Genomic DNA, 13,919 nt, shown 5'->3' on the forward strand with positions numbered 1-13,919 from the left:
GCTGCTGTTTTCTACCCTACAGGATTACTGTTCTTTGTGCATTCATGAGAAATAGGGATGTAGGCGACCACACGATAACCATAGGCGCTTATTGGGTAGTCAAGCTAGTCACTCACCCCACTCCTTGTATCAGAGGCAGCAAGTGAGACAGCGGGAGTTGGTGCTAGGGGGAGCCAGCTTAAAAGCCAGTCCCCCCCACCCCCCCTCCTGCACCATCTCTGCAGGATGGAGGGGACAGGAGAGGCAGAGGCGCAGCAGAGAAACGGTGTGAGCGGGGACTGAAGCAGTCCCCACTTGCACCAGGTCCTGACTTAGTGGTTAACCATTCACATCCCTCGTAGAGTCTGTGTTTTATTCATCATCAAGCATATTCTAAATCTTAACAGCTTAAAAAATGTACCGGGGCACTAATTAACCCTGCTCAAGTTTAAGGTGTTATAATGGCAGTGACAATAAAAGAATTCTGAAGCAAGCCAGAAAGGTAGAAATTCTGATTTGTACAACAAAACTCCTAGGCTACATCTAGACTGGCATGATTCTCCGCAAATGCTTTTAACGGAAAAGTTTTCTGTTAAAAGCTTTTGCAAAAAAGAGCGTCTAGATTGGCATGGACGCTTTTCCGGAAAAACTTGCCAGTCTAGACGCAGCCCTAATGGGCTACTGCTTGTCATTTATGACAATGTAGTTTTATGCTGCAATCTCTCTGTTGTATAGAGCAAACTTGCCCATGGGGGTAATAACCTTACCTCCTGTGGTGACTATACCTATCAAAGGACAAACAGCCCATTGTCAATTGCAAATGGAAAGTCTCTGTTAAAAAATACAGGAAAGGCTTCCAACTGAGACGCATCTGTCCTGAGTTCCTGAAACCTGTGTTTACAGTGCAGTAGCACAATCACTCTGAGGCTGTGTCCAGCCAATTAGCATACCCACATATACTAGACCCAGCTGACAGATAATATAAAAAGCTAGTGGGATCCTTAGTTGCATTCTCATTCTGTTCTTGCTAGCAGGGCATACAGCAACAGAGGATGTGTTCTTCCCTCTTGGCTTGTTTTTATGCCCTCATTTTGTTTTAAGAGTAAAATAGAATGTAATGTTAGTTTCAGTGGGAAGAGGCTATGTACCCCATTTCTGAGCCCAAGATCCCCAAAGAAAATATTTGTCCCACTTCGTTTTGACTTGGAAAAAAACCATTTATATTGTCTTCATACAGGGCAAATTCACTGTATAGATTATGGAAACTTTACATGAAAAATAAGAAATTCAGGAAAACACAAGTAAAAGAAAGCCACTAGGATGAAGGTGATGGCAAATGCATGAAATTAGGCAGAAGAGGAGACTAATGACCATGAGCGTCTTGCTTCCTTGTGTAGCCAAGTCCCTCAAGTCAAGTAAACAAGGAAGAGAACAAGGACCATAGGATCAAATCCTTAATTAAACCCTTGACATAGGAAGATGCATGTGGAAAGGCAGGTAATTCAAAACAGCTTCAGTGCAGAAATTACTTTGCAATAAAATATACATGAAAGAGGACAGCACTCAGTTTTGAAATCCGTACCATTTAAGGGAAATGAAAATGAAATGTAGCTCTGCCATACACTGCACTATTATGGTGATGCCTCTTTTCTTAAATTCAAATGAAGAAAGCACTATGTGGCTTTCAGAACACAAGCACCGCCTTAGTGGTAAGATAGAGAAACATTCCACCCTAGATTACTATAGTTTTGTTGTTTATATTTAAAACAATGTCATATCTTGAAGTTCTTTGCTTGGTCAAAAATGCCCAATGAATGATATTCAAGTTTTGATTAAGGATTTCTTGATTTGAGCCCACACCTACTTTTAAAATTACTCAAATTATATAACAATTGAATTTTTCAGTAAAACATTGAACCAATTTGTAACAGACTAAAAACAATTTACACAAAAGCTACTTAATGGTATTCAGAAGTATCTGTTCTAGATACAGTTTACTTGACTTTCAAGAAATTCAGATTCATGTATATGCAACTGAGTTCCCCATAAGCTATGTGACCATGCAGTTATGCAGCACCCTTTTTAGTGTCAAAAAGGTGCTCAAGGGACCTTCCTGGCCTGGACCTGCCATAGCTGGAGGAAATGTTCCTCTCCTCCAGTCCCAGCTCAGCCCCACTGTGGGAGAGGTGCCTATCCTGCAGATCTAGCCCAGGTGCTGCTGCAGGGAGAGAAAGGTGAGGAGAGTCCTCTCTCCAGTATAACCCTGGGACAACCTGCCCCCTAAACCCCTCATCCTCAGCCCTACCGCAGAGCCCTCACCCCTCCAACCAAGCCCAGAGGCTGCACCCCACGCCAGAGCCCTCATACTCCTGCACTACAATTTTCTGCCCAGACCTGAGCCCCCTCCCACACTCTGAACTCCTCAGCCTCACCTCTCCCACATGAATTTTGTTATGAGCACCTATATGGAGGTGACATGTCACACGTCACCTCCATATTGGTCCACGTAACAAAATGTATTCCACAGATGTGTGGGGAAAAATTAGAGGGAACACTGCTCATCACCATGCCAGCTAAGTTATAACCTTTTTGTAATCTTGGTAAACAGAGAAATGCAACAAAAGAAACAATATTTATAAGACAAAATAACTACCACCTTTGATCATTAGTATATTTCAGCATCAACAGAGGGAGCACGTCCATTGAAAACCTAAACTTGAGAGTGATTGTCTTTCAAAAAACAAGTCTCTAGAGTACATAAAAATTCTGTTATACAACATCCTGTAGGGTCCCAGTAATTATGTACATACATTTTTGTGTGGGTGTGGAAGATCGACTCCATGAAACTCAGGGCATAAAGCTGCTCCTTTAATTTAAAATTTGCCCCTAAATGTTTGTCTGAAAAACTGGTCAAATAATAGTGCCCAGAAGTTGTACACACATCAGGTGCGTCCCCAAAACAAAAACTTGCACATGAAAACATGTACACACAGATGATTTTAAGAGTGCAACAGGTATGGGTTTTTTGTTTGTTTGCACTTTTGAATGATGCATAAACTTTTAGTAGCAGACCTAGAAGTCTGTGAATGATTGGGTTCACTCCCCAAACGTTAAGGCTTTAGCAGCTTTCTGTTCGTTATGTAGCTCTTTTGCCCTGTTTTTTAAAGCCTCTGCCTTGGCATCATTCTTATCAATTCCATCTCCAAGTTTGTACATTCGACTGGCATTGGCACATGCCCACGCATGACCCATGTCACACGCTTTCAAAGAGTACTTCAAAGCCAAGTTCATGTCCTTTGGTATCCCAGGTGCTCCTTGAAGATATATCACACTAAGATTGAAGCAACTAGGGACAAAATTGCCATCACATGCTTTAGTGTAATAGTCCCGGGCGAGGACTGGGTCAGGTTTGTCATCATTTATTTGCCCATCGTGTGCTAACAGTCCAACATTGTGGCAAGCATTTATTGATTTCTTCCCACCTTTTTCACAAGATTTCAGAAAGCAGTTGTAGGCAGCTTTCAAATCTTGGGGGAGTCCACCTGCAAGGAAAAAAAAAAAACAATCAAATGCAAGTTTATATAAAGAACATATTCTGATTGTGAGATAGTGAGAAGACTTTTCTTTCACAGCTTTTTCAATACTTTTTTGGAAGAATAAAACTATCTATTACTAATCCTAAAACAGTTGTAAAAGTGGACTAAACTTCAGCAGAGAATCAAGAGAGTCTACATTAAACAAGATTTGCCAATCTAGCTATGTCAGCTAACAACCTCTACTGGGGGTACAGTTTATACTTGTTCCATGAACGAAATGACCAACACATTGCTAGTATAACTATGTTTACAATACAAAAAAGTAACCAAATTTATACTTTCCATATATTGCCAAACCTTATTTATCCAAAGAGATCGCAATTTAAACAAAACAGGTTTTGGGTAAAAAGAAGACTAAACCTAGGTTTTTGATGCAAGACAAAAAATTTGACCACAATACAGGAATGCTATAATACAGCAAAGGGCAACCTAGGCTAGCGAGTGGGCCGCATGAGTAGCCCTCCATCTCTGTGGGCTGCAAGGTTGTTGTAACCAAAACTGTCTCCCAGCTGGGTTGTTTTGCTAACTGTATTTGCGTACCTAGCATTTGGAGGGTGTACCCACTGAACCTTAGCAGCGCTTTGATTGGATGCAAAGGAAGCGCTTGGTTCTCTCAGTCAATGCGGTGCGCAATCAATATGCACCTCACATCACATGACCTTGCTTTATATGCATGTCACTTTAGCAATACTAGTAGGAAAAAAAACCTACATGGATGATGAACAGCAATGAGAATGACAAGAAATCTGCGCCTCCTGGTATCGAAGTATTAACTCATAATAAAATATCAAGAAATTCCAAAGCACCTTGTCACAAAAAAAGTACTAGCCTACAAGAACACTGCCCTTTCTTCCAACAGGACGAAAAGAGGAACTGGAGCAATGGCTGTTTCTTACCTTTCCCAGTTGCATAGTAAACTCCAAGTTTATAGCAACTCTCACAATGCTCATTCTTTTCACAGTTTTCTTTTAGCACCTTAGCAGCTCCTTCAAAGTCCTTCTTCACCCCCTCCAGATAATCAGCTAGTCGATGGCAACCTGTGAGGAAGACAGGGATTGAAGAGTAACAGAGAGGTAGCTGTGTTAGTCTGATCTCTGCAAACAAAATAAAGCAGTCATGTAGCACTTTAAAGACTAACAAGATGGTTTATTAGGTGATGAGCTTTCCTGGGGCAGGCCCACTTATTCAGACCATATTCTGAAAGCAAACTGCCATTGCCATTCTATGTAATCTACTCGCCCGTAGCGAGTAGCGAGTAGATTACATCCCGTAAGAGCCGGGTTTGGGCAGGCTGCTGCTCGGGGAGCCCTGGCCATTACCATTATATAACACAGAGATACAATGAAGAAGTAAACAAATTATACAGTAATGAATCAGTTTGAAGAGTTTACAGAGTAGGCTCATGCTAGGCCATTTGGGTGCTTCCCCACCCCCCAAGAACAGGAGACAATTATCGGTCTCTCTCCTACCCTCTCTGACTTGCCCGTTTTCTGTCATACAAACCCACTGGCAGCTTTGAGGTGAGCGCCCAAATGGCCCTGACCCCAGTTTCCCAGGCAGATCCCCCCCAGTGTGTGTGTGCAGGGCTGCTAGGCTCACACACCCAGGCCTGCACACACCCCTCTTTGAGCAAGCAGGGCTGGCCTGAAAGGCACCTGGGGGGCAGTGACCTTGGAAGCATCGCTGAGGCCAGGGACAAGGGTTGCCAACTCTCCCGACCGGACAGACCCGATACCATTGCCGCGAACGGCAGCCGGTCCGTCCAGTCGGGAGAATTGGCAACTCTCCATGCCCCCCCCCCAACCCCCAACCCCAGGTGCCCGCAGCTCCGGCCGGCTTGTCCGCGCACCGTCCGGCTCGCGCTCCTTGTGGCACTGGTAGCTGTACTCGATGCCCAGGTTCTCCAGGTAGCCCTTCACCTCCTCCTCATCCTCCAGGTTGACCAGCCCGGCCATCGCCCTGGGAAGGGGGAGGGGGCCGCCGCGCGGCAAGGTGACCAGGTCGCGAGCCGTGCACGTGCCCTGCAGCGCCCGCCCGCCCGCACCCGGAAGGGAAGAGGCGCCAGTGGGCGCAGCAGAGCGCCGAGGAATCGATGCGCGGCGTCCGCCCCTTTTGCGGAAGCTGGGCGGGCGAGGAAGGAACGTGGGAGCTGCGGGCGGAGTGGCTGCTCCCAGACAGCCACCCGCGCCAGCTACAGCCCGCGGGGCAGCCCCCAGGGTGTGGGGCCGAGCCACTAGCGCGGGGCTTTAGGCGAGTCTCCTTTGGGCTGCTCACTTTTACTCTTTCTCTGAGCCTTTTGTTCCCATCCCACCCCTTCTCCAGCCGCCTTGGACCATTATATTGCTACCCTCGCTAAGTTGGCTCCATACCATAGGGTATTATTTTGGCCTGTTGGTGCTCTTTGCCCAGAGCCATTGAATTGATGATACCAAATCACACCTACGCAGATATTTAATTATAAGCACAATATTTTGTGCCCAAAGTTACCCAAACACTTTTTGAATGTTAAATAAGAATTAAAAAACTGGTCATAATGCTAACGTGGGATGCTTCCATTGAAAAACAGAAGGGCTTATTGTACTTTTTAATCTTCTGTTACTTTCCCTTTCTACTTTTGCTTCTTTGGATGAAATATATTTTAAAGAGATGCTGTGTTTGCTCTGAGCTGCTTCAACATGACAATCCCAACAGAATAAGGGACCAGATCTGCACTAGGAAAATTATCCAAACACCCCATGTGTTGCTACTAGCTATACATCTTTAGGTTATAGGTGATTTTAGGTATAGCAGTCATGACTCATGACTATAGATGACATTTTTGGCTATAGGTCATTTTCCTGGTGCAGCCAAGTTACATGATCCTGTAATTATCATGATTAGCAATGACTCTCTTTCCTCACCCCATTTTTGCAAAAAGGCATTTTCTTTCCAAATTTGTTGCCTGACAGTTTCATTGGTTGTCCCATTATTCTTGTAGTGTGTTATGCATTGTGTGAAATGCCAACAGGAACTCTTTAGTATTTATTTTCTCTATAACACTCACTATTTAGTATAATTCTATTCATTGCGTTCCTATCATTTGCGTCCTCTATAACAGTGCCCAACCTTTTCAGTTTCTCCTTTAATCTGGAAGCCCGTCCAGGCCTTTAGTCATTTTCCACAAACATTGCTGCACTGCTTCCATTCCTGTTATGTCCATTTTGCAAGAGGATGACTGGACCAATAGGATGACTTTCCAGGGGAGGGCACACCATCAGTTTATATAATGATGATTGCACAGTATCTTCACTCCTGACTTCTTTGTTGACAAGGGCCAAGATTTACGGGGCTCCAGGAAAAAAACAGTTGCTCCTGCACATTCTCCCATTTAACCTCTGCCCCCATTTGGATTTTCTCCTACCACTCTTTCACCTCCAGAAGTGAATGGTGAGAGAGGAGCTGGGTGGCCACCAGCCACATGACCCTCCCACTAGGGATGTGAACGTGTACTCATGCACATGGTTAACTGATAAGCCTGGGCTCATCGGTTAACCCTCACAGTTACAGACTGGGGCTACGTCTACACTGGCATGAATTTCCGAAAATGCTTAAAATGGAACAGTTTTCCGTTATAAGTATTTCCGGAAAAAGCGCGTCTACATTGGCAGGATGCTTTTCCGCAAAAAAGCCCCAATCGTCATTTTCGCGATCGGGGCTTTTTTGCGGAAAACACTACTGTGCTGTCTACACTGGCCCTTTTCCGGAACAGTTTTCCAGAAAAAGGACTTTTGCCTGAGCGGGAGCAGCATAGTTTTTCTGGAAAAGCAGCTGATTTCTTCAGTAGATCGTCAGTGCTTTTCCGGAAATTCAAGGGGCCAGTGTAGACAGCTCGCAGCTTATTCCGGAAAAGCGGCTGATTTTCCGGAATAAGTGGCCCAGTATAGACACTGACAGACTGTTCCTCTCCCCCATGCTGTGCAGGGATGGGGTGGAAGCTGGTGCACATGGGGAACCAGCTTTTAAGCTGGCTCCCAACACATACTAGCTCCAACAGAGACACCTTCCTCCCTACCCCCACACTGCTGCTTCTGATACAGAGGCAGCAGTGGGGGAGTGGAAACAGGAGTCAGTGTGGGGAGCCAGCTTAAAAGCTGGATCCCTACAAGCACTGGCTCCTGCCTTCCCCTCCCCGTTTGTAAACATGTAACCCCTGAAAATTTCAATGGTTACATGTTTACAAAAATAAATGCCTTTTAACATCCCTTGTAGGTATTCTTTGACAGGTTAAATGTCCAGCGTTATAGAATCAGTTGGTGTCAGTCAGTAGTAGATTCCAGGTGTCCTGTTTCATCACTGGGTCTCTCCTCCTTTTCTGAACACATGAGGCTTGTTTTTTTCCAGCAGTGTTATTATGGTCTTTATTGACAAACTTCTAAGACGGGGTGGGAAATCTTTTTTGGGTCGGGGCCACTGATCCACAGAAAAATCAGTCAGGGGCCACACACAAGTGAGAAGCAAAAAAGAAAAAACAAACCCTCACTGACATGGTCCCTGACTGAGAAGAAAGATATTCTCCACCTTCCCCTGGTACACTAGAGCCTTTGGGGGCTCAGGCTAGTAGATTTTGTGTGCCCCAGGATGGGGACAGTGTAGGGGCTAGAGTGTCAGCATGGGCTCCCATTGCTGGGGGGTCTGGAGCTTTGAGCCTTGGGGGCTGGATCAGGCAAACTGGGGTCCACATCCAGCCCTCGGGCCTTAGGTTCCCCACCCCTGTTTTAAGAAGACATGATAGGATCCTTCATTACCTCTATACCTTGCACAGTCATTTCAACCAGAGTCAAATTGGTGTAAAATGTTACCAAAACCAAATGGCAGCTTTGTACTCCTACGTTGTATTCACTTCACACTGATGTAAATGACTTTGCCAGGAGCATCAGGGCCATGATGTTCTCATGAAAGGTTTATAGGTAATTTTGCTGAGGCTTTAGGTGTATTTATGTAAATACAGTTTGCTCCTGATCTGCTGGGATATTCAGTAGATAGAGTGCAGAGTTGTGTTATAAATCTTTAGTATTGAATGCAGGGGTAGTGAAATTCAGTTGTAATTATTGTAGGAATATAGGAAAGCAGGATTGTGCTTAACCTGTCCCAAATGAGGACATCACCCTCAGTTGAAAGAGCTTTGTTAAGCTAGAGACTCAAATGCCAGATAATTTAATTAAGGCGGCAGTGGGGTGATATACTTTCTGAAACATTATGAGCAGATGCACACAATTCTCAGTGTAATCAATTGGTGGATGAATGACATGGGAGGATACAGTAGCTGCTATACATTTTATATACCAACACAGTTTACTTATCCATTTTCTGAAGTTGTTTGTCTTGTTTGAGAATCAATGCATCCAGGAAAGGAAAGGAAATGGAGGAATGTAATTTTTCCAAGGTATATCTTCTCAATGGAAGACATTAATTAAAACTCCACCATAGAATGAGTCTCATGCAATAAGTGCATGTCGTAAACTGGCGGGGGGAATATTTTTTGGATCAGGAGCTGCTGACGCACCGAAAAATCAGTCGGGCGCCCCGACTGAGAAAGAGAAAGACACTCCTCACATTTTCCTTGCACACCAGAGCCTAATGGGGCACAGGTTAGTAGATTTTGTGTGTTCCATCTGGGGATGTAAGCAACTAGTCGACTAGTCAACTACTAGTGGAATAGTGGAGTAGGAACTTGACTAGTCGCTTCCCCCCGTTTGCTGCCTCTCTCAGCCAGTTCCCCTCCCCAGCACTATCTATATGGGGGGTAAGAGAGACAGGAGGTAATGGGGAAATGGCGTGAATGGGGATTGAAACAGTTTTGCTCCTGCTGCTCCCACTGATGCTCCTCTCCCTTTGGAATGTATAAGAGCCACCTGTGGCTCTTGTACATTTCAAAGGAAGAGGCACAGGAGAACCTGTGCCAGTGGGGACTGCTTTGCTGCTCCCCAGATTATGATGTAGAGCAGTAGAACCTAATTTTTTCCAATATTGCACTATGGAGCTTTCCAGGTTAAATGAACAACCAGCCAACGCACCCAGGTCTAGAAGCAGGCAATTTCTCCTATAGCCACTAGGTGGCGCTGCAGCCCCTCACTTTCCCACGCTCTGGATTATCCACATTTGTGATTATCTGAATCCTATTAGATATAATAATTGGGGTTCTGGTGAGTCATAGCTGAAATACTCTATTTTTATTCATATTATTTTAAAATAATTAAGAGAAGCAACTACTTACCTCAGGCTGAAGCATTTAGTTTCTTAATAAGTGTCTCCTCTTGTCTGTGATGAAACATTTTAACAGTATGTGAAGGCCTGAATTAACTTTTCTGGGTTCCCGGGGCTATCGGATTTGAGGGGCTCCCTAATCTCCATGGAGGGGCCAAAATGAGGGGTTCAGAGTACAAGAAGAGGCTGTGGGTTGACGACAGGGTAAATTTGCAAGGGGGTGCAGACCATTTGGGATGTAGGAGGGGCCTCCAGGCAGGGGCCAAGGGGTCTGGAGTAAGAGGAGACTCAAGACAGGAAGTTGGGATAGGATGAAGAGTCTGGATGGGAGTTAGGGTGCTGAAGTGGAATCAAGGCTGGGGCTCAGAGTTGAGATGTGAGGTCTAGGAAGGAGTTAGGGATTTAGGGTGCAGGAGAGGATTCTCAAGGCCAGGGCAGTTTATTGCATAGTTTATTTCGAGGTAAAACTACTGTGTAGACATACCCTAAGTTAATACTGTTATAGAATTGAAAGTTAAATCAGCGTATTTTGGTAGGGTCCCCACTGAGCCAGTGACAAGTCACTGACAAGCCCATGGGGTGGAACCTGATGGAATAGGGAGATTCTGCATCCTGTTATGCCATCTTTACTTGGAGCAAAATACAGGACTATGTAGCACTTTAAAGACTAACAAGATGGTTTATTAGATGATGAGCTTTCGTGGGCCAGACCCACTTCCTCAGATCAAATAGTGGAAGAAAATAGTCACAACCATATACAGGCAGTCCCCGGGTTACGTACAAGATAGGGACTGTAGGTTTGTTCTTAAGTTGAATCTGTATGTAAGTCGGAACTGGCGTCCAGATTCAGCCGCTGCTGAAACTGACCGCCAGTTCTGACTTACATACAGAATCAACTTAAGAACTCCAAGCGTCCCCAAGTCAGCTGCTGCTGAAACTGATCAGCAGCTGATTCCAGGAAGCCCGGGGCAGAGCAACTCTGCCTCGGGCTTCCTGTAGTCAGCTCTGGTCAGTTTCAGCAGCGGCTAAATCAGGACGCCTGGAGCAGAGCAGCTCGGGTGCTGCTGGGTTACTCCAGTAGCGCCGCTCCTCGGCGCTACTGGACCAACCCAGCAGCACCCCATCTGCTCTGCCCCAGGCGTCCTGATTTAGCCTCTGCTGAAACTGACCAGCAGCGGCTGAATCAGGACCAGAGCAGCTGGGGTGCTGCTGGGTTGGTCCAGTAGCGCCCAGAGCGGCGCTGCAGGACCAACCGGCAGCGCCCCAGCTGCTCTGCCACAGGCGTCCGGAGAAAAGCCTAGTCTGCTGGGGGGGGGGGCGTACTAGCTGCGCCCCCCCCCCACCCCAGCAGACCAGGAAGACGCGGGCGGCGGACCGAGACGCACCGCGGTCCCGCCGCCTGGGTCCTCCGCGGCTTTGCACCCAGTCTCCCTGGTCTGCTGGAGACCAGCAGACCAGGGAGACAGGGAGCAAAGCCTCTGAGGACACCGGCAGCGGGACAGCCGCGGGGTGTCTGGGCTGTCCCACTGCCGGCTTTCCCTGCGGCTTTGCAAAGCCTCGGGGAAGCCGGCAGCGGAGCAGCCCAGGCGGCCTGGGCTGCCTCGCTGCCCGAGCCCCCCCGCGGCTTTGCAAAGCCCCGGGGGGGGGGGGCCTCGGGCAGCGGCTTTGCTCCGGGTCTTCCTGGTCTGTAGATCAGGGAGACGCGGAGCAGCTTTTCTCACTCGGAGTAGACGGGCGGCAGGACCACGAGGTCCCGCCGCCCGTGTACTCCAGGGCAGCCCCGTTCGTAACTGCGGATCCGACATAAGTCGGATCCGCGTAAGTCGGGAACTGCTTGTATACCAAAGGATACAATTTAAAAAAATGAACACATATGAAAAGGACAAATCAAATATCAGAACAAAAGAGGAAAGTGTCAAATTTTAGCATGAATGACAGTTCAGAGGATTCCCTTTCAAGTGCAGATTTAAAATGTCTTTGAAGCAGGATGCAGGTGATTAAGTCGTTGAGACAATGTCCTTTCTGGTTGAAATGGCAAGAAACTGTTTTTTCTTTGTGATCCTGTCTAATATCTGTTTTGTGGGCATTGATCCTTTGGCGAAGTGTCTGAGACGTTTGTCCAATGTACATAGCAGACGGACACTTTCGGCACATGATAGCATAAATTATATTTCTGGATGCGCAGGAATATGTGTTCTTGATCTTATAACTCACTTGGTTAGGTCCAATAATGGTATCAGCAGAGTGAATATATGGACAAAGCTGGCAACGGGGTTTTTCTGCTTTTGCGGAAAAACTTGCCAGTCTAGATACAGCCATTCCGTATAGCAAAGGACAACTGGCGTGATCTTAGCCCTTAAAAAGGCCACACACCGCTCCCTCCCGGAGCGCCCCTGCTGCCAATGGGAAGCTGCACAGGTGGTCTCCCACACCCCAACTCCCTCCCAGAGCCTGACCCTTCACTTCTCCCACACCCCAACTCCCTCCCGGAGCCTTCACCCCCTCCTGCACCCGCCCAAACCCTGCAGGCAGCATCCAAACTCCCTCCCAGAGTCTTAGGCGTGAGGGAAGGGAGCTGGGGGGGGGGGGTTCTGGGCACCCCCAAAATATTCGCAAACTGCTGCCCCCGCCCACCAGAGATTCCACAGAGGTTAGTCAAATGAAATACGATTGTAAAGGTGAATAAATCCCCCCCCCTCCCCCCGGGGAAACAGGGACAAGGGTCAGCTGGCAGGGAAGGCTGAGCCACGATGTGCCCGGCGCCACGGACTTATTCCGCGTGGCGGGGCCAGCCTGCCCAGCTGTTTTGGACGCCGGGGGCTGAGTTTTCAAAAGACCCGGGCCCCGAGGGCGGCAGGAGCAGCCGGGGGCCGGAGGAGCGCGGCTCCTTTAAGGGAGGCGGGAGCCAGGCCTAGCCGCCCCTCGCCGGCTGAGGCGGATTCACTTCCAGGTCGATGGGGCGGCCCTGTGCCCCGGCTCGCTGCTGGGTGACGGAGCCTGGGGACCCAGCGCCGAGATGGTGAGTCCCCCCCCCCTTGGGGTGAGCGGCCCGGGCCGCCTCCCCCCCCCCCAGGCACCGCTGAGGTAAATGGCCGGCGGGGCCACCCAGCAGGGTGTGATGGCAGCCGGGCAGGGGGGTCGCTGCGGCTCCGGGGGAGCGGGACACGCCCTGGGGGCGGCGGGCGAGTGAGCTTCCCCGCAGCGCCGCCCCAGGCGGGTCCCTGGCCCCGCTTCCCCCCTGTCCCGGGGTTGCACTGGACTTTCAACTCGCGTGGGTCCCGCACCTGTGCGTGGACAGCCGGCCGGCCTCCTGCGGGAGCGCGGGGGACTCGTGCCAAGGCTGCCCAAAAGATTCACCAGTCCCAGCGCAGGACCCCCTCAGCTTGAGCCCAGTGATCCTAGGTCCGCGGACATGGGCCAGACACCCTTGTTTGACTGCATCTCGATACCCTTCAGTCGCCACTGACTTTGGCTCGCTCTGTGATGCTGGCTTGGCCTCTGAGAGTGTGTTGATGCTGGAATAAAAAAAGAGCTGGGGTTGGGCTCTGGTAGTGCTTGGGCTGGGGCCTGGGCTCTGGGAGTCTTTCCCCCTTGTGGGATCCTAAAGCTTGGGCTCTAGTCTGAGCCTAAACATCCACAGCCCCGCATTTTGAGTTCTACACGCCCAGGCCACCGGTGATTGTTTAACTGTTGTGTAGATGTACTTTGATATCTATCCACCTCACTGAGAGGAATAGTATCAGATCAAGTGGGAATGGCTGCATTGTTGTTTTTACGCTTGTCTTAAGTGCCAGTCTGTATACCTAGGCTCCCAGACACACTGCCGTGTGTTTGGTTGGTTCTAAGCTGGTGCTTTTGAAAATACAAATACCGGTGAATAAGAAATTGATCTTTGTCATCTGAAAAGAGTGAACAAGAGCAAATTGCAGGAATTTGACTCGCTAGACACTTTTTTCCCCTCTGGTGGGCTATTACTGTATGTGTAGTGTAACACGGCTACATTTCTATCACTATTCTGTATGTGTATCATAGAATCATAGAATAATAGGACTGGAAGGGACCTCAAGAGGTCATCGAGTCCAGCCCCCCGCCCTCAAGGCA

General features: G+C 48.0%; 2 protein-coding genes across 3 annotated transcripts in view; one reads left to right on the forward strand and one right to left on the reverse strand.

The window, feature by feature from the left end:
* Positions 1–1,175: 1,175 nt before the first annotated feature.
* COA7 (cytochrome c oxidase assembly factor 7) lies at positions 1,176–5,634 on the reverse strand. Its single transcript, XM_006126391.4, has 3 exons — positions 5,425–5,634; positions 4,472–4,612; positions 1,176–3,521 (listed from the first exon to the last, which is right to left on the reverse strand). Exons 1-3 carry the CDS (start codon positions 5,528–5,530, stop codon positions 3,076–3,078), a joined length of 693 nt encoding a protein of 230 aa, XP_006126453.2. The 5' UTR covers positions 5,531–5,634; the 3' UTR covers positions 1,176–3,075.
* Positions 5,635–12,679: 7,045 nt separating this feature from the next.
* The window catches only part of ZYG11B (zyg-11 family member B, cell cycle regulator), a 49,493-nt gene continuing 48,253 nt past the window's right edge, over positions 12,680–13,919 (forward strand). For both annotated transcript variants that reach the window (XM_075935985.2, XM_075935986.2), the window contains exon 1: positions 12,680–12,837. In XM_075935985.2, the coding sequence (XP_075792100.1) occupies positions 12,835–12,837 (3 nt within the window). In that variant the 5' untranslated portion in view covers positions 12,680–12,834. The remainder of the gene's footprint in view (positions 12,838–13,919) is intronic.

Source organism: Pelodiscus sinensis, chromosome 9 (genome assembly GCF_052426305.1).
Source record: "Pelodiscus sinensis isolate ZL-2025 chromosome 9, ASM5242630v1, whole genome shotgun sequence".
Taxonomy (NCBI): domain Eukaryota; kingdom Metazoa; phylum Chordata; order Testudines; family Trionychidae; genus Pelodiscus; species Pelodiscus sinensis.

Bases quoted from the DNA above. Each gene is read 5' to 3' on its own strand.
- COA7 (XM_006126391.4), bottom strand. From the start codon at position 5,530: ATGGCCGGGCTGGTCAACCTGGAGGATGAGGAGGAGGTGAAGGGCTAC. The intron at 4,613-5,424 runs GTGCGCGGACAA...TCTTCCTCACAG, and splicing joins CAAGGAGCGCGAGCCGGACG to GTTGCCATCGACTAGCTGAT. The intron at 3,522-4,471 runs GTAAGAAACAGC...TTTTCCTTGCAG, and splicing joins TTACTATGCAACTGGGAAAG to GTGGACTCCCCCAAGATTTG.